This window comes from Chroicocephalus ridibundus, chromosome 5 (genome assembly GCF_963924245.1).
Source record: "Chroicocephalus ridibundus chromosome 5, bChrRid1.1, whole genome shotgun sequence".
Classification (NCBI taxonomy): Eukaryota; Metazoa; Chordata; class Aves; order Charadriiformes; family Laridae; genus Chroicocephalus; species Chroicocephalus ridibundus.
Genome location: NC_086288.1, coordinates 72,760,845 through 72,780,234, shown reverse-complemented (window position 1 = coordinate 72,780,234; position 19,390 = coordinate 72,760,845). Strand labels below are relative to the sequence as shown.

General features: G+C 43.8%; 1 protein-coding gene across 9 annotated transcripts in view; it reads right to left on the bottom strand.

Moving 5' to 3' along the window:
• Nucleotides 1–256: 256 nt before the first annotated feature.
• Nucleotides 257–19,390, bottom strand: part of CRACD (capping protein inhibiting regulator of actin dynamics) — a 142,666-nt gene continuing 123,532 nt past the window's right edge. For all 9 annotated transcript variants that reach the window (XM_063335634.1, XM_063335627.1, XM_063335635.1 and 6 more), the window contains 7 exons: nucleotides 18,211–18,375; nucleotides 15,299–15,367; nucleotides 13,799–13,981; nucleotides 8,644–12,100; nucleotides 6,969–7,159; nucleotides 5,912–6,089; nucleotides 257–3,031 (listed from right to left, as the gene is read on the bottom strand). In XM_063335634.1, coding sequence (XP_063191704.1) covers nucleotides 2,871–3,031; nucleotides 5,912–6,089; nucleotides 6,969–7,159; nucleotides 8,644–12,100; nucleotides 13,799–13,981; nucleotides 15,299–15,367; nucleotides 18,211–18,375 — 4,404 coding nt within the window. In that variant the 3' untranslated portion in view covers nucleotides 257–2,870. The remainder of the gene's footprint in view (nucleotides 3,032–5,911; nucleotides 6,090–6,968; nucleotides 7,160–8,643; nucleotides 12,101–13,798; nucleotides 13,982–15,298; nucleotides 15,368–18,210; nucleotides 18,376–19,390) is intronic.

Sequence of the window (19,390 nt, the reverse complement as noted above, 5' to 3'; positions counted from 1 at the left end):
TTGCACTGGCTATGTTGCTTCATCACGGCTGGTTCCTCCAGTTTATTGTTAGCAGAAATGCACTTGTAGCTCTGTAAAAAGTTCTATTTCTAAAGCAGACCTGGACTACATGGTTAGCAAAAGGAGACACAGAATAGATACATTATTGATTAGATAATTTTGACTGGGTTATAGTTTAATAAGAATTAAAATGACATTAGTATAATAAACAATTGCACTTTAAAACATTTGAAAAATTAAAAAAGTACACAACAAATACCCCACAATTATACATCTTATAGTTTTTATACATTACTATATGAACATAGAGGTTAATCGTATATAACCTTGTCAGAAGAAATGGTATTTTGTGTTTATAAGTTACAAAAAATTGAGACAATATACTACATAGTGGTTTGTTCGGTTCTTAAAACATTTTTGCTGTTTCAAACTCGGTAGTAATGTTTTGGTTTTATTTTTACAGATTTCCAACACTTTATCAGAAACGGTTGCAACAAAGCTAAAGCAAAGTAACACTTCACTTCATTGGTCTTTAGTGCAAATTTTTGTTAATTTAACATGAAATGTCACTGTTGAACATGTACACTTCAGAAATGTTTCCACCAAGTACTGTACATAATACAGTTTCCATTATTACACTAGATACCTTTATGGTTGGAAAAAACCTCTGCTTTGAAGCTTTAGATTAAGACCATCCTTAATGAAAGTTCTATTCTATGTGCTCTAAATGTATTGTATTGGAAAATTGCATCCTTACGTCATGCGCAATAGCACCTAATTTTGCTATGCTTTTCAGAATACCGGTATCTTTAATTCTTTAATCCCAAATTACTTCACCTTCTCGATATTTCTGCCTGGCTCCTTCTCCCAAGAAAGAATCATAAAGATGGATTTCAGGCAGTTTAGTTCTTGTAATTACAAATACATACTACAAGCTTATAAACTCGGAAAAAGTGTAAATTTCACTTAACGAGCATTAATTTATGGTGCTAGTGGAGCAAAAATAATTATGGGCACAATTCTTTTTTCAGATAAGCTTGTGTAGAGATTGGACTTTGGAGGCATTAAGTATGTTTTTTTCCCAAGCGTTTGAGAGCAGCATTGACCCATCTCTCTATAAAACGTTTTAAACACTTACATTAAGGGTAAAAAGCTACTTTAGAGATTCTGGTTTTAAATATGAAACTGAGCAAAACTGGTGGCTTGAGACCCAAAAAGCCCAATCTTGCTGCTGCACATCCGCTCAATTGAACGTGTTTGTTGTGTTTGTGCTATTGTAACCATGATACTGCAGCGTTGCTTTCTGTTTGGTGGGAAATAGCGTGTTCAATAATGACTTCTGCGGACAAGCCCTTTTTAGTTCTTGGAACGGGAGGATCCGGCAGGTTTCATTCTGTTTTGTGCATAATTTAAAGTGCTGCTCCTCATGCTGCGTACAGCAGTTTGGCTGAAGTACTTCCATGAAACATATGTGGTATCATTCTCTACCGATGCAATTTATTCTCATGAAAATCTCTCCCTTTATGTTGTTGTAGGCTTAAAGGTTCCTTGGAGCCTTATGGTTATAAGAAGGAGATGTTCAAATTTGTTAAAGACTTCCTTGTGAAACAAACTCGGGCGTGTTACAGATTTTTATACTAGGGTGACTTTTTAAAGTGTAGAGCCAGCTATTTCTGCGAGGTGTTTGGGACAGTAAAATTTTTATTACATTACGGACTTTATCCTTTTTTGTAAGAGGGAGGGGGTGAAGATTTCTATTTTAGTTACAAGAAGTAATAAAGTGTTCAATTGCCGCAGCAGATACCTGAGATGGGGTAAGTAAACTCCTTTCTGAAGTGTTCTGGCTGTATTGGTCAAAGTACAGGAAGTTATGGTCTGAGGTACCTGCAGTTGCACATGGAGTAAAATGAGGGAGAGTGCAGAGGTGAAACTCCTGAGACCCCACTCAGACTTAGCTTTCAGTTCTCCGCTAACTTCAGTTCTGAAAGTCTTACTCCTCTGGGAGCTCACCGAGACTGATTCTACAGCTACACGAGCACAGGAAAAGCTGTACTAATCTGCGTTCCAGTCGACTGACTTAAAGCTGTGATTTGCAATCACTGTCTCTGTGCATCTTAAATATGGCCAAGCACAAAGAGTGATGTGCTTAAATGACTAGAAGAACCACTGGCTCCCTGGCTTCTTTCTGACTTTTGCGTAAATAATGGTCTTTTTGTTAAGTAGGATGAATTGTTTTCTTCCTAGGACTGAGGGAATGGAGACATAGTGTATTAATCCCGTGATGAAAGAAATTACCTCAGCGTTTGGACGGTTCCGTCTTTCTACTTATCACTTGCAGGTGGAAAGATACCTCCTGAAGTTCTTCATTAGGGAAGAAGCTTTCAAATACCAGGTAGAACTGACAGTTCTTGCAGTTTAACACTTAAAAAATAAATTAGGAATAAGAGAAGGGAACATGCATCTTGCCTTAATTTTCAACAATGGAGTGTTGAAGAATTTTTTCTGAGATCTCCATTTAAGTGTAGAGATCTAAAATTCCAGAACCGAATACCCACAGAATTTAAGGAGCTTCTGAACTGAAGTTCTGGCCCTTTTTATGATACTCACTAAAATTTACATCCAGTATCTGAGCATACTTAAATTTTTGAGAGGGCCTGGCTCTGAAATCTTTGCCGTGACCTCATTTAGCTATTTGTCAAAGCAATGGAATATATGACTCGAGTAGACTTTACAGTGAGCTAGAGCAAAATGGTAATCAGTTCAGTTTTCAGTCCTTCAATACATGCATTTTCAGTTTTGTCTTGTGTAAAAAGCTGAATAAATAAAAAGAAAGCAATTAATAGTGAGCAAGAGAGATGTAATGTTACAGTTTACTTTATGATCTGTGGACAGTCACTCCAGGCTTTTGCTTTCCTCTTGGCTAACGCCAGCCAGGCTGGTTCTGTGGACACAGGGTTCGCATCAGGCGTGGAGAATCTCTTGGCCACCTCCTTTGCCAGGGGGGTTGACGGAACAGAATCTGAAATTTCCACTGGTTTTGATGGTTTGGGGAGGGGAAAAGAAAAGAAAAAAGGTATTAGTTGAACCCTGTACTTTGTTGCAGGATTCTAGAGATTTTGCTTCTTTTTCTGTGAAGAAGTTCTGATCTAACACTTTCAGATTTATTCCCAACTCTTTTAGTTGAAGTTTAGTTTTTATTGTATTTGCAAAATAATCAGGTTAGGAGGGGCTGAGCTTCTTTTTTCAGAGGTGACTCTGAGTAACGTAACTCACAAAAATCGGGACAAAATTTTCAATCTCTGTGGGATCCAGAGAAAACGTTTGCAATTTGCCAGTCGTCGTCTTTAATTACATCTGCAATGTAGCAAACAGTGGGAAATAAAGCTGGATTATTTTTTTTTTCTCTTTGGTAATGCACGTGTAACCCAACTGTATTCAGTAGGATTTAGATTACCTCTTCAGATTAGAGTTCTTAAATAAACACAGAGAAGAAAGCCGTCCTTTAGTTTTCTACCTCAGTTAACCGTTCCCATACCATGAGACTCTCCTGAAGGAGAAATGATCCAGCTTTCTCCGATAGCCCTTTGTCACATTTTCTTTAAAACAGTACATTTCAGACAAACAGCTGTCTCAGCAGGAGCATGAGTTGAATAAGCAACTGATTTCTAACACGTGACTTGACAGGGTTAATTCTGAGACAGCGAATGCCCTTGAAGGCAGCCTGGGTGGAGATGAGTCCTCTCTGAAAGCTAGGGGAGTGGCTCTCAAAATCTTAGTTACAAAATAACTCCTCGCTATTTCCTCCTCCTCCTCCCCATTTTCTTTTTTATGAGCCAAAAAGCTCTTTTTTTGTTAAATGTTCATACTCAGTCCAAATTGCTTTTCGTTGCCTTTCATTTTCAGGTTTTGAATGTTTTAAAAAGCTTTAAAATGGCATGGATGGCAAAGTTTGCTTATTTTTCTTTTAAGTACATCTTTAATCATGTATTTTTATCTATAAGTAAATGAACAGTAGTGGCAGCTATTGCTGCAGACAGACACTTTGAAAAACTAATTAATTTAAAGGTTATGTTAATTTGTGCTATTTTAAAGGTTGCACCCTCTTATCAGTTCCTGTTTTACAAGACTCAAGTCTAAGTCTGATATATAACAACTTTTTCAAGTTTTTGGTGTTTTTTTAATGTCCTTAGAGGAAGACTCGGCAAATTTTTATTTTAAACTTGTTCTAGCCTGCCCTTCTGCCCTAAATGCTCTCCTAATGGTGGGAAACCCAAATCAGTGCTGTCATCCATAATAAACAAATGCTTGTTGATAATGGCTGCCTGGCTCCAAATGTCGCCACGGAATCACACGGAAATCCAGTCACTATTTCCTGGAGGGCCAGCACGGTTCTGTGCTTTCACTTGAGGTAACTCAAAATTGCTAATTCCTCTGGAATTTCCTCAGGAAGCTCTTACTCTAGTGCAGGCAGACCAACCAAGGATAAGTGGGGTTTGGCCGTTCTTTGGTCTAATTTGGCATCACCTGTTGTTGCTGGAGTTTGATTGCTGCTGGAGTTGACCACGCGCAGCGTAACACCACACTGCTGCCTCTGGTGGGGCAGGGCTGCAGTAGAGCCCTCTTGGAGGTTGACAGGAACACTGCGAAGGTGCTCCAGCTGCCCGCCTCCAAAACCAGTTTGGACACTGGAAGGAGGCTAACGGGGAGCAGGAAAGTTTGGGGCAATCTGTGTGAGATCTTAGAGTGGTTTGTGTTGGAAGGGACCTTTAAAGGTCACCTAGTCCAACCCCAGAGGTTGCAAGGGAAGGTCTCAGGGATATCTGTGCTGGCGTGAAGCTGCGGTGTGGACATGCAGCTGCTGAACCAACAGAATGCGTGGGGGCTGTTCAGCTTGGAACAGCCTGTAATGCCAGAGTAGCATTGATCAGATAAAAAAATAATCAGATAAACCTTACTGCCTTCAATAGCTGCATTCCATAATTCTTGGCTGGGAGTGGTACCGGATAGATTCAGATAATATGTGGACTAACTTTCAAAGAAACCCACACTATTAACCGTGCAACTTGTAAAAAGGTTTGTTTGACACCTATCCCTTTGCCGAGGACTGGTGTTGGCTAGGGAAATACTTGGCAAGTCGCTATTTCAACAACCACCCTACGCCACCCCAAATATTATGCCCTTTGGGGAAGTATTTATTTTAGCCTGCCTGCCTTTTGAATGTGTAATTGTTTCAGCTTAACTGAAGTGACAGATAAAGTAGTAGGTTCTGGTTCCAACCTTCGATACCAAATACTTGACTGGGAGGGAAAAGCCCTAAATTCAAAGTGACAGGCTACCTTCTACTGAATCGATTATGTTTTGCATTTCTTGAATGAAATGACACCACTCATTCCCATTATTCTGGGGGAGTGTGTCTCCTTGGCAAACTGGGAGGTGTGGGAACACAATATGCTTATTTTTCTAGACAAATACACTTTGTGGACATTAAGTATCGCTCCCCCTCTGTGCTAACCCCCAACCTAAAGGCAAAACAGTACTGCGATTGCAATTTACAGTAAATCAAATCCCTCTAATGTGCATTAGTCATGTTCCAAAAATACTGTTGGATATGGCTTGGGGAAACAGACTGATTTTTTTAACTTGAACTGAGGCGGTTCTAAGGAAATGCAGTAGTGCGCCCTTAATAACCTGGTAAAACCTGTTAAAATTATGTACTTCCAGCATACAATGGCCAGCACATGAGACTGGGACAAGTTGTGTTGCTCCGTGGTGAAAGAACGCAGAATGCATTTGTTATTCTATGGGGGACAGATGCGGGGTGGGGGAAATTGTTCGTTCACTTTCTCAGAATCATGCAACGCCATTTCCGAAGTGCATCGCTCCCAGAGTAAATCTGGAACTCTCACTCTACCTGTCACAGAAGTTGGGAGGGTGTTCGACTTTTTTAGCTGCTCCCGCCTTTCTAGTCTTGACACAGCAGTCTCGATTTTCTTCTCCCCTTCTTGCGTTGTAGATTTCTGCAGCGTGCTTGGTTTGCTGCTGCTGCTGCTGCTGCTGCTTTTATTATCTGGCTGATTGCTTAGAGCAGCCTAGAACAGAGAAGGGAAACTTCTAAACGAGAAGCAATCTGTCATGGAGTGGCTACACGTGAGAGATGTCGCACTTGATGCTTTTATGCATCACCCGTCCTTTCCTTCACCTTCCTTTTTGACGAAGACTCAAAACACTGATACTTCTAAAACTGGTCTCTTACGACAATTATCTATGGCTGTAATTATGCACGTGTCCCTCAGAAATTTGGGTCTCATAACAAACATCAAAATATACCTGGTTATCCACAAAATCTCCCTTTTTTACCATCCGTGATATCTATACGGCATCACGGCTTGCGTGGCATCACTCCTGTGCCGTCAGTAGAAGTGCTTTCCTTGCTAATAGAAAACCACGGATAGTAAATAGCAATTTAGAGAATGGGAAAGAAGTGATACTTGGATTCAGTGCCTGCTTTAGGCGTTTGGATGTTTCGTGTGACGGTTCATTTCTTTCATTCATCTACATTTTACCCAAACAATACACGTTACGATAAAAATGAATTCAAACTTACTAATATTCACCTATAAATGAGTATTTCAGCTGTTATTCCCCAAGCGTTAACATCTTATTTACTCGAGCTTTGAAAGGATCATACTGCATTCAGTTTTTCTGTTCCATCACCTGCGCGGTGGTTGTGCTCATGATTGCCATTAACCGCCACCTGATATTAAGGCAGCAGAGTTTACACTAAAATTGTCACGCTATTGCACAGGATTTTTGCAAAAGACTTTCAGACTATTTTTTACTCGCTGTCATTTTAGCTTTCGTGAAGCCTTAAAAGCCAAACATAAAAAAAATAAAATAAAATCCCTTTCACGTAATAAAACTAGCAAACAGGTATAATTATGGTATTGGTATTTGTAAAGACAGTTTACATTTTCTTTAGCCAGCTTCTCTGCTTGCTTCGCCTCCCTGGCTTGTCTCCTCTCTTCCCTCGTAGCTTGCTGCTCGCGGAACCCCTTTTGCTTTTGCAGTGCTAACGTAATCCAAAGTGGTTGCGAAGTCTCAACCTTTTCCATCAATTTAGAGCCGTCTAAAGAGTGCCTGCTCTGCAGGACGGGCTTTTCTGAAAGAAAACGTGAAAAGAATCGGTGAAGTAACGCACGTCTCTTGTCTCAAGCAAACCCGTACAACTTCTCTACCTTGTGAAGGCTCCGGAGATAAACCCATTGAATGCCACGCCATTCCTGGACTGCATGTCAAATCCTGAGACAGTTTTTATTCCTCAAGAATAAGACCTAATTCAACACACTCATACAGCTGTCCAAATTTAATCTTTTTTTTTTTTTTTTTTTCGTGAAAAAGCCTACCCCAGACTCTTAGAGCTACAGCCTAATTCACTACATGTACTCCCACTACACGAGATACTTCAGGGGTACGTATGCATTGATTAGTTATACCTCTTGATGAAAGGGATGAAATGCCACTAGGAACTGCAGTTCCCTGGTTTTCCAGTTGTATTTAAGGGAAAAAGAGCGTCCAAACTTCATCCAAAAAGAAGGGGGGCTGAACTGATGTACTCCCAGAAATGCAGCCCCTCTTAAAAAAATGTGGTGCATTTTGTTTTTTTTTTCTAATGACCACTTGAACATTTGACTGTCTGTACCCTGGATGAAACAGGGGCTAGCACCCAGTATGGAGCCAGGAGTGGCCCAGAGCAGCACTGGGGTGCAAAGATGCTCCTGCAGAGCTCAGTGAGCGCGGAAACCTTCAACTGGCCCACGCCTGGCAGCGGGGCCTCCAACTGATTTCCAGAAATCCTCATTTAAGAATGGAATTGAAAGGAAAAAGTGTAAAAAAAAAAAAATAATTGTAAAAAATAAGCCTCAGTGCCACTGAGATATGGTTTTAGAAGTGTCTTGATGCTTGCAAAATTCAAGAATGGAAAAAAAATATTGGGATTTCCCAATTCAATGCTGAATTCCTGCCTTGCTCTTTTGAGTGTCCTTACACTAAAAGGGTAATTTTTCCACTTGGACAGAATTGCAGGACACAGGGGCTTTCAGCCCTCCTCTGAAGAGCCACTGCGCCTACTGTAATTGTTCCTGTCACTGATGAGTGCCTCTGAAATGTGGACTCCCATGCCCAGCTATATTGGGTTACACAGAGAATTTGCCCAGGACAGGCACTAAAAGGGGACCTAGATCTTAATATCTTTTAAGCGAGATAATATTCCCCTAAAAAATAGAAACAATGTCACGTAAATTATAAAAATTACTCCCTCTGCTCTGATGACACCGTTACACGTGGAACACAGAGTCCATCCTCTGACTAAGTAACATCTCCACCAAGGAAATCACACACGCGCACTCCAGTTACCTCCTTGAAATTAACTTTCTTAAGCAGGTCGCGCTGGTCACGCTGAGTTGTGTGTTTCCCAATTAAATTGTGGGGATGGGAAGTCCCATTCATTCAGATAACCCTAAGCAAAGTAGCGGTACTCCGCAAATAACACACCAGGTAAAAATTATAGCTTAAGACCAAATGTCTTCCTCTGGACCTACAGTATCTCATTGTGGAAATGCTAAAAGACCTTTGAAAAATACATACCTTTCTTCGGTGGCTCAGGCTTTTTGTCATTTTTTTCTCTCCATGGAATACTTATAGATGGGAAAAAGGACTTCTTTTCTCTGATTTCTTCCTCTTCGTTTTTGTACTCGTTGGGTGGCGCGGGGTGCACCGCATTTGCTCTGTCTTCTTTCCTCCAGCCGCCGTCGGATTCAGCTTTAACCAGCCTTTGCCCTGGCGCATCCGCTGGGTTCGATCGGTAGGTTTTAGAGAGAGGGGAGGCTGGCGGTGTCTGGCTGGCGGGCTTTGGAGCTAGGGCAGGCTTCTGTGGGACCAGTGCCTTGCATGCTGGTTTCTCATGAGGGGCTAAAGCACCCTGGCCAGTGGCTGGCAGGACCAGCGGCGTGCCCGCTGGTTGTGAAATCTCCACCACAGTCACTGGAGAGTCTTTGGAGTCTTTTAAAATACCGGTGACGTTCGCTTTCCCCGTGCCAGGGGATGTACTCTCTTGGGGAGCAAAAACAGCGGGTTCTTTCTCACCTTCTGTTGTGACTAGTGGGTCAGGCACACCCTCAAAACTATCCCCTGCACTGTACCTTTTCTTTTTCCTCTGCTCTGCCTGTTGATCGTAATGGAAACGTAAAGAGTAGTTTGTCCTTCGCAACTTTATCCCGAAAGGAGAAACATTTTCTTCCCCGTTTGGTTTATCTGCTTTTTTTGTGCCGTTGTTCTGCTGGTTTTCCAGAGCACCCGGGAGTTCTGCCTGGGGTAATTCTTTACCCGGAGAATGAGGAAAACTCGGAACAAGGAAAGATGGAAGATCTTTTGCAAATTTACAGCCTTCTGTGTTGTCTGCCATTTCACTACGGGGTTCCGTTTTCTCCTTAGCCTTTTCAGCTAAGTTATCCTTAAAAGTGGGGGCCGCATCCTCCTTCGAATCGGTGGATGGGCCAGTGATTCTTCCCACGGACACCGTTTCATTGCCTTTTGCCGCACTTACATTCTCCGCCTCCAAATTGTTTTTTGAAGCTTCTGAAAATTTTTGCCATGCTGGGGTGATCGAGAACTTTGCGTTCGCAGAGAGGGTTTTCCTCAAGTTGCCGTGGGGACCACCCCGTCCTCGGGGTGTCCAGTCATCACTGTGTCTGCAGGCGCTTACTCGGTCTCTCTCGTTATATTTGCTGTTTTCTGCGTTCTTTAGGATCCTGGAGCGGATAGAAGCCCACTCTGCCAGTACGGCCTGGCTGTTCAGTGCCTCTTGCGTGTATTTCATTTTACTGCTGCTGGGTTTGGGCTCCTGGGGTTTTTTCTGGGCCTTCTCTGGTGAAGGAATATCCACATTTTTTCTCTCTTCCGTTAAGCCAAGTAACGATTTACAAGCCGTGTCCTTTATCTGGTTCAAGTTAACCGCTGTGCCACACAGCTGTGCCCCAGTAACCAAAATAGCTGTATGGGGCACGCACACAGACGACGGGAGCGTGTGAGAGCCCTTGCTGGACGCGTGCATCCTGTAGTCTTTGACGGATGGAGAAGAGAGTCCCTCTCCTTTGGCGGGCATGACTGGACTCAGATTAACTTTCTGAAATATGATCTGTTTATCTCCAGAAGACACTTGAAAGGTGAAGGGTCTGGATGCAGTCTGTCTTTCGTCTACCTCTTGCCACCTAAGTTCTTCCCCTATTCGCTTTTGCTCCTGAGCTTCCACTTCTCTCTTCAGTTTCTGGGCTAGGACTTCTGCTGGTTTATTCCCTTTTTCTGGCTGTTTGAGTTTTTGAGGTCTTGATCCTTCTTGGAGTTTCTCCTCTACGGGATGCATAAAGGCCCCTGCAGGACACAACTGAGCCTTGTCCTGTTGCTGTTCCAAGGATTTTTCTTGTTGGTTTTGCTGAAGATTTTGTCCTGTGGCTACCTCCTGCTCTTCCAGCTTGTTCCATTCTTGTCCGTTTTGTTCCTTTTTCTGCTTCAGTTCATCTTGTGGGACACCCTCTGCACTTTCCATGTGCATTTGTTTTGTGAGCTTGTGTTTTCTCTGCTCTTCCCGTTTCTTTTTCTTATCCATTACTTGCTGGGGTTGTTCCTTCTCTGTCTTTTCTCCTTTCTCCTTCAAATGCTGCCTTTGTTCCTCCTGATTCTTCTGTTCTTTGAGGCTCTCCGCTTCTTTCTCCTGCTTCAGTTTTATTTCAACTTCTTGAAGTTCTTTCTCTTCCAGCTCTCCTCTCTGTTTTTCTTCCTTATTTTGTTCCTTGAGTTCTTTTTGTTCCTCCAGCCAATTTCTTTCTTCTTCCTCTTGGCACTGTTTTTCAGTCTCCTGTTGCCTTAATTCTTCCAGCTCTAGCCTTTTCTTCTCCTCCAGCTCTCGTCTCTGTTTCTCTTCCAGCTCCTTGCGCTTCTGCTCTTCCCATTCCTGGTGCTTCTGCTCCTCCAGCTTTTGCCTCTTCTGCTCCTCCAACTCCTGACGTCTCTGCTCCTCCCGTTCCCAGTGCTTCTGCTCCTCCAGCTCTTGCCTCTTCTGCTCCTCCAACTCCTGACGTCTCTGCTCCTCCCGTTCCCAGCGCTTCTGCTCCTCCAGCTCTTGCCTCTTCTGCTCCTCCAACTCCTGACGTCTCTGCTCCTCCCGTTCCCGGTACTTCTGCTCCTCCAGCTTTTGCCTCTTCTGCTCCTCCAACTCCTGACGTCTCTGCTCCTCCTGTTCCTGGAGCTTCTGCTCCTCCAGCTTTTGCCTCTTCTGCTCCTCCAACTCCTGACGTCTCTGCTCCTCCCGTTCCTGGAGCTTCTGCTCCTCCAGCTTTTGCCTCTTCTGTTCTTCCAACTCCTGACGTTTCTTCTCCCGTTCCGGGAGCTTCTGCTCCTCCAGCTCTTGCCTCTTCTGTTCCTCCAAATCCTGATATCTCTGCTCTTCCTGTTCCCAGTGGTTCTGCTCCTCCAGCTCTCGTCTCTGTTGCTCCTCTTGTTCCTGGAGCTTCTGCCTCTCCGGCTCTTGTTTCTGTTCCTCCTCTTGTTCCTGGTGCTTCTGCTCCTTCACCTCTCTTCCGTGTCGCTCCTCCAGCTCCTTCTGCCTCTGCTTCTCCAGTTCCTGGTGCCTCTGCTCCTCCAGCTCTTGCCTCTTTTCAGCCTCCAGCACTCTTCTCTCCTCTTTATGGCATGTCTGCTCTTCTATTTCCAAAGATGTCTCTCCTTCAAGGAGATACTGCCTCTTCTCTTCTTCACAACGCCTTCTCTCCTGGTCTTTCTGCATCTGCTCAAGTTCTTGGCACCTTTGTTCTTCCATTTCTCTTTGTTCTTCCATTTCTACAATCTGCCTTATCCTTTCAGCCTCAAAGATCCCCCAGTGATCTTCAATTCTTTTCTCCTCTGCCGGCTGAGGCTGCTTCTGCTCATCTCTGTTCTGGATTAGCTTGTCTGCTATGATGTGTCCATTATAACCTGGGAATCTGTCTCCATACAGCTGAATTTCTAGGTCCTCGGGCTCAAATTCTGTTATTGTTAAACTTTGTGATCCCTAAAATTAGGAGACAAGTTTGGAGTTACTGAATATCGCCTATTGGCTTGTTATTCTTTACAGTCAACAAACAATTCGTTGCAAATACAAAGCAACTTTTTTGTTTTGTTTTGTTTTTAGGAAAAACCCACTGATTGAGATCCAGAGCCAATGCACCCACCCCAATTTATGGGTCACATCATCATAGATCCCACACTTCTCACCTATTCGGATAATAGCCTTTAAAAGAAAGGAAACATCCCAACAGTGATAATAGTATAATGCTAAATATTGAATCACCGCTTGGCGTACACGAGCTAATGCAGACTGAGACCTGCCATTTCAAATTTACAGATGCCCAAGGAATGGAGCACAAGTTTCATATGCCTGTTCTACTACTTAGAATTCCATGCTTTAAGCCTGAAATAATTAGCACCCACTTAAGGGGATTGTTTTGCCAGATCTTTCATGGCAAATCTAGCTGTTACTTGCAGAGACGGAAGCTGTTGCCTGCAGAAAAGAGCTCTGCCACGCTAGCCAGGAAAGAACCGCTCAGGGAAACACAATTCGGTTGCTTTTGACAAATCCTGAGCCAGGATATCTTCCTCATTAGCTGTGCTGAGGCTCTGGGTCTACTGCAGGAACCGCGGGACCGTGCATGGACGGAGAACCTGGAGCTCCCCAGCAATACGGTGCCGTACCGAGGCATCCGCCGACTGCTGACGGGCTCTCCGTGCTGGCCCCGCAGCCCTGGCACGGGGCTGCAATACCTGCAATAAACCCAACGCACATTTTCTTCACAGCTCGTTCCTTGTCTCTGTAGCGACATGGTCTGAAGATGAGCTGCGCCTGAAGAATAAGTCCCAGCCCTTTCTGTGAGGAAAACAGCTCAGCTAATGCCCTGTCTAGCTACCATTTGTCGAGCCGCCGTTTGGCTCCAGCTAAACATTCTGTAAAAACAAGAGGTTTAGATTTACTTTCTTCGGTGCGAGAGTGATAAATGCACGTACAATGGTGCGGAAGAACGGACAGTGGCCTCTCCTGAACCCCACGTTAGTGGAATAGCCTTGTCCTGTCTACAAGCACTGGTAAGATGCAGGATAAAAAGCAAAATAGCCACGCAGTAAGTGTACAAAGTGAGGATTTGATATTTCACTCTAGCTGTGGCAAGAGCTGTGTTACTTACCTCTTGTTCTTTCTTATAAGACAACGCTATTATCACTGTCAGAACCCGTGCCCGTTTTAGAGAACCCATTTATTTCCCCACACAAATTTTGCATTATCTGATTGCCTGTACCAGAGCAGCATGAACAGCGGCAGAGATCCTTCAGACCTTTCTGACCTACATTTTTTTACTAGGAAAACTAGAATCAGAAAGCTCTCCCAGTGTAAAATCCTAGTGGAAGCACCTCAGATGTAAGTAGTATTTGTCTCAACTGGCCATATTAAAACTTCTTGGCATCTTCTCTCCGGCTAGGGTTTCATCTTTAGGTCTCTATCTTGATTTTGAGACAAAACGAAAGAAGCGTGCTTTTTGTTTTGCCCTGAAGACAGAAGATTTGTCGAAGAAGCTTTCAATAGCTGTCTCCAACAGTGTTAATCACGGCTTAAGGCAGTCCTCTGTCTACAGCTACTCCTGGTGCACCCCGTTATGGTTATTTTGTACCCAGCTTCAAAAGCAACCCCCTTCCTCTCGCTGTTTGACCAGTGATTCAATACCTTTGTTAATCTCTTGTGCTTTCTTGACATCCTCTGCTTTTTTGGCTTCACCGACAGCTTGTGTTTAGCTGCACTGTTGTCTAGACGAGCAACGGCCTGGGGAACTGCATCCAGATTGATTGTTTCAATCGTGCCAGAACAGGAAAATTGTCTTTTTGGCCGAGACGATCTGACCGGAGTGACCTGTTTGTATCACAAACCCAAAAAGCTATTATTAAACTATTTGTACCATTTAAATAAATAAATAAATAAATAAATAATACACACATGCCTTTGCAGTTTTGAATTCAGAGGAGTTATTAGCAGAAATTATTTCAAACCTTGTTTTTCCATTATACAAATCATGAACTTTGGACATGGAAGTTACAGCTGTAATATTTTCCTGTTTCCAGTACTAGATGTGGTTATACTTTTCACTTAAAAATTACTGAGACCGTTCTAACTGAAGTTTTTTCACAGTTTATCTCCGCTCAGGTGTTGTTGGGAACAGGAAGGGCGGAGGCAGAGTTTTAAGCAACGTCAAACACCGGGACATTTTAAAGTTTGCTTACTGTGGAAAAAAATGTCTGCATCTTTAAATAATTTAGATTATACACTTTCGGCAAGAGAAAATCTGATTGACTTATCTAAGCATTATATCAGAACAGCTACAGAGCTGAACTATCTGCATGGGAGATGATTATGGTGTCGAGTCTCAGGCTGGCGCGGTGCCTGCGGAAAACCTTCCCTCCACAGTCACGTGGAGTTGTCCAGGCTCGTGCCAAAGAACGGCAAAAAAAATATAAAACAAGACAATTCTGGCTTGGCTTGGCGCTTTTTTCTCTTGCCCTTTAAGTATTTGGGTTCGGAAAGTGCAAATACAAAGCGATATAGCGAGACTCCTCTCATGAGTAAATGCAGCGGCACTGTATGTCTAGACGTGCAAGAGTGAGCCTGTAATCAGTCTCTCCCGTAAGGCACTGAGCCCCGTCATCCTGAGACTGGCATTTGGCACAATCCAAGTGGAAAAAGAAGGCAGGAAAAAAAAAAAAAACAACGAAAACCCAGAAGGGAGAAAACATCTTCTGTAAGGAAAGAAAATCACATACATTGTTTCCAAGACGGCTCTGTAATCTTCCCAGGTTAAACACATGCTAATTAGGCAACCAATTACTTAAAAGCTGATGGAACATTTTGCATACGCTTATTGAATTACTTGTAGGCATAACAAAGTGGTAGAAGTACTTATGAAAATTATGGCTCTGTGATTAATACATCAAATGCAGGAATGCTGCAAGACTGGCAGGGACCGACTTCTGCTGTTTCTTCCCATCAGCTCTTACAGATTTCTCAATCTCAGTTATTGCTTATTTACCGGCCCCCAAACTGCGCATCGCTCACAAAAACTTGGACGGTCACGAGAAAATGAAACGTGCGTTAAAGCAAACACGGGCACTCAGGCTTCTAATAAGTGAAATTAGAAATTAACGTGGTGCGAACTGAGTGTAAAAGTTTTGTTACCTTTTCTTCCACCTCGTGTCCCATTCCAGGCAAATTCATTGGTCTCAAGAAATCTGGAGTGTCACTGAACTAGAAAAGAAGAAGATTACCACAGCTAGATATTAAAATATAAAGGATCTAATGAATAGAATTTAAAGGACTTGTGAAAACATGCAAGTTAGAGCAGGATTTTTACCCTGTTTCCCGTCACTGCAGGATTGACGGATAAACAACTCTTGTTCCTAAATGCTATGATTTTCTCTTTGTTGCTCCTTGGATCACTGCTGTCTCTACAGAAGCAGTTGCTACAAGACACTACAAAAGGCAAAACACTCACGCTTCCTTAACAAGATAGCCAGGTTCCAAATCAAAAGAAAAAGCACAGCTTTGAAGGTTTTCAGTCAGCTCCATATAACTTTATTTCTGCCTGACCTACGCCTAAGGAAAAAACACAGGACCCTGACCAGGCATCAGCTCTGCCGCAAAGAGTTTCGGCTCCAGGTTCTTGGCGACTCCCCTTCCTACGAAGCAAATCGGAGCCCACCAGTCCCCAGGACTCCTGAGCTACCGACTCTCTCCAAGCCATCTCACAGGAGGGGATTTTTAAGGCGCAAGGCTTGAAGCAGCGTCCGTCACACCCAGAAACATTGGTTTTAGTCATTATATCCCAGTTTTACTTCATAGCCCAATGAACGTTGGGATCCTGGTACACCAGGTGCCCATGATCGTTAGCATAAAGGCTGAAAAATCAGCTTCACAAATAGAGGTTAAATGAAACCCAGAACTCTTGCCATCCATCCAAGTTACTCGGTTGGGAAAATCAGGAGTCCCAAAGCAAGACGGGAGACCTGTTTGAAGTAGAGCAGCGCCGGGCGGTCCTGGCCGCTGACTCCTGGCAGAAGCCACCCCGTCCCCCCAGCACCTATGCAGGTAACCACGCAAAGGAGTTACAAGGCCAACAGCAGAGAGAGGAGCAGAAACCAGGCAAGGTGCTGTGCACCAGGAATCGCTGATAAAACAATAGTGAGTTGAGCGCAGTAAGAGAAAAAGCCCAGTGCTCCGGCTGACCCCATGCAGGTACAACTGGTTTGACCATGTCTGCAGTCTCCTCTGAGTAGGGATGTTTGCTTCTTCAGTATTTGGATAAAGAACTCTGCAGAGGGGAGTTAATTTTAGTTTCAAAACATAATATTTAAAAGAGTAGAGGTGGTAAGGACTGAATCTCTCCCACTTTATTACACAAAAATACTCTGGAGTCTTTCTAGTGCTGGAATTATTTTCTCCATCAAGCTGGAGGTCACGAGGTGACATTCGGGTCTCCTGCAGGACCCAGCAAGAAGGCTGTCTGCGGAGAATGTACGTCGGTACCAAACACAGAGTCTCGCCTAGTACCAGGGTGCAGAGCCAAAGCCTGTCCGAAATCACGCTGCACTTTTACTGTGCACAGGATAGTCTTGATTCACCTTAACTGATTGCTTCAGAAGGGAGTATTTGTGAAGCACGAGGAATATACCTTACTTTGACTGCATTTTTATCCTTCCAGAGTGCTGAGGGAGAGGCGTGACCGTGCAGGTCCTACCCAAATAGAATCATAGAATGTGTTGGGTTGGAAGGGACCTCTAAAGGCCATCTAGTCCAACCCCCCTGCAGTAAGCAGGGACATCTTCAACTAGATCAGGTTGCTCAGAGCCTCATCCAGCCTGGCCTTGAACGTCTCCATGGATGGGGCCTCCACCACCTCTCTGGGCAACCTGGACCAGTGTCTCACCACCCTCATTGTAAAGAACTTCTTCCCAATGTCTAATCTAAATCTTCCCTGCTCTAGTTTAAAGCCATTGCCCCTCGTCCTATCACTACATGCCCTTGCAAATAGCCCCTCCCCAGCTTTCCTGTAGGCAAACACCTGGCTCCCTGCCAGATCTGACCACAGCCATGAGGGATGTGGGCACACAAGTGCTATATTGCCCCTCAAAGACCGATGAAGAATTTGGGCCACCTCAGCCATAAACCTTTCTGTGTGTTTGGCTGAACACAAGCACGAGCTGCGGAGGACACTTACTGCCTTTGCCTTTCACACAGCTGGCACTAGCGCCAGCAAACAACGGCTGAGCCCCATGCCCTGCTGTCCCTCCAGGATCTCAGGGGCTGCACGCACATGGTGGCTTCCTGCGTGCCTTCCCCAAGGGTTCCCAGGCACAAAGTCAGCCTCCTCCGGGCAGGGAAGGGTGTCCCTCTGTCCCCCATGCTCCATTCAGCCATTACAGCAACACACAGAACCAGTCTCGCCGTGGAGGATTTGCAGAGAGCTTCCGTCACTCGCCGTGTTTCTTCACTGCCTGAACAAGCGCTTTCTGGACACCCAAACGCCTACAGTTCCCAGTGTCAAAATCTTCATGGATAATTTGAATAATTATTTGAATTATACCGGGCATTTGGATTTAGGGAGGAGTCTCAAAATGTTTCTCCCCCTTCTTTGCCTTCAGTTCCTCTCCATGAGAAATAAAGATATTTACCCCAAGACACAGGATTTTATGGATTTAGGCTCCAGACCCCTCTCATTTTGGAACGATTTTTCTTTTTTTTGCCATTTGACGCTGTGTGCAATTTTCCATGCGGGGAAGTCCATATTTCAAGACGTTTTCTGTCTCAGGAAAAAAAAAATTTCCTGTCTTCTAGCTACGCTGCGAGTGATGTCTGCTTTGCTGGAAGTTCAGAGCAGACGTTCAAACCGGTAATTCTGTGGGACCCGGCTCAGGGTGCCAAGAGCACTCGCTTCTCGCCGGTCCAAGAAGCACGAGCTGAGAGATCCCACCCACATAAAACAGCCCGCTGCGCTCAGATACGCCTCACCGGAGACATCTGCTAAGCCCCAGTGAACTTTCCTGTTTTAATACCGCTATAGTGCCATGAATATGTCGATTTAAAGCGCTTACTTTATTACCGCTCTCTGAGATCACCGCGTCCTGCTGAGTCTCGATCTCCATGGGGCTACTGAGCAACACGTCCTCTACTATACCAGCGTTTGCCTCCCCCATTGTCCTCGCAGAAACTGTCATTTGTGGAGGCTGCCCAAATTTTATGTTCTTGGCCAACTGTTGCTGAAAAACAAGAAAAGAAAGAAAAGGTATTTACGTTATGAGCAAAACAAGCCAAGTCTAGCACTTCTCCATGTGAAAGCTGCACGGGAACACTCAGGGCAACTTCTGACTCCGGACAAAAAGACCAACTTGAGGCTCACGTTGCTGAAACGCAGTGGCCACCTCGTCTTCTTTCTCCCCTCAAAGTGACCAAGGTCATGAATTTACTGCATGACTTCCAATTGCGGGTGATCGACTTGAGTTCTCATCAGCGTTGCCAACTTTTGAAAACTTATTGTGAATTTTGAAACATTCCTTCTTTTTTATTTTTTTAAATCTATGTCCTAGGTTAAGACTTTGTTTATACAAGCTAATTATGAAGCCTTACTGTTGCAAAGAAATGAAATCATGAGCCAAGTGTACACTGAGAAGCTAAAACATCTCCAAAAGGCAAACTTTTTCCTCTCCAGCCCCCAAACCCTGCATCTCATGCATTTGTAGTTCTTAAAGATATCCTAATTGTAAGGTTTAGTCGTAAGTTTTAAATGTTAATGGTTTGGCATAACCCTGCCTTAGAGGAGGCAAATTCTCAAAGGAGGAGAAATCCAGCTTCTTTTAAAGCACACAAACACGTCTGCTCATGCTCACGTGCACTGCCACGTCCCCGCTTTCGCACAAAGAAGTTTATGCAGGAGACATGCAGTAGATGAATGGATGAAAGAGCTTTGCCACCATTTATTTTCCTTGTTGAAGTAATCTTCTCCCAAACGTTACAAGAAGGTACTCTTGAATTATATCAAGCGTAAGATGAGTCAAATAAGTACTATATAGTATCTGTCCTCTGGTAGGGTGAATTGGAGAAATTACAGCCCTGGCTACTGCAGAGACACATACCATACAGCCCCTGAAAGTGAACTTTTTGCAAAAGAGTTAAAAGAAATTCTCTGGAAGGAGCACATGGAGTAAGGAACACTTATTGATGGATTAGCTTCCTGAAATATTTCAAAGAATCATTCTCAGTTAGGAAGGAAGGAAC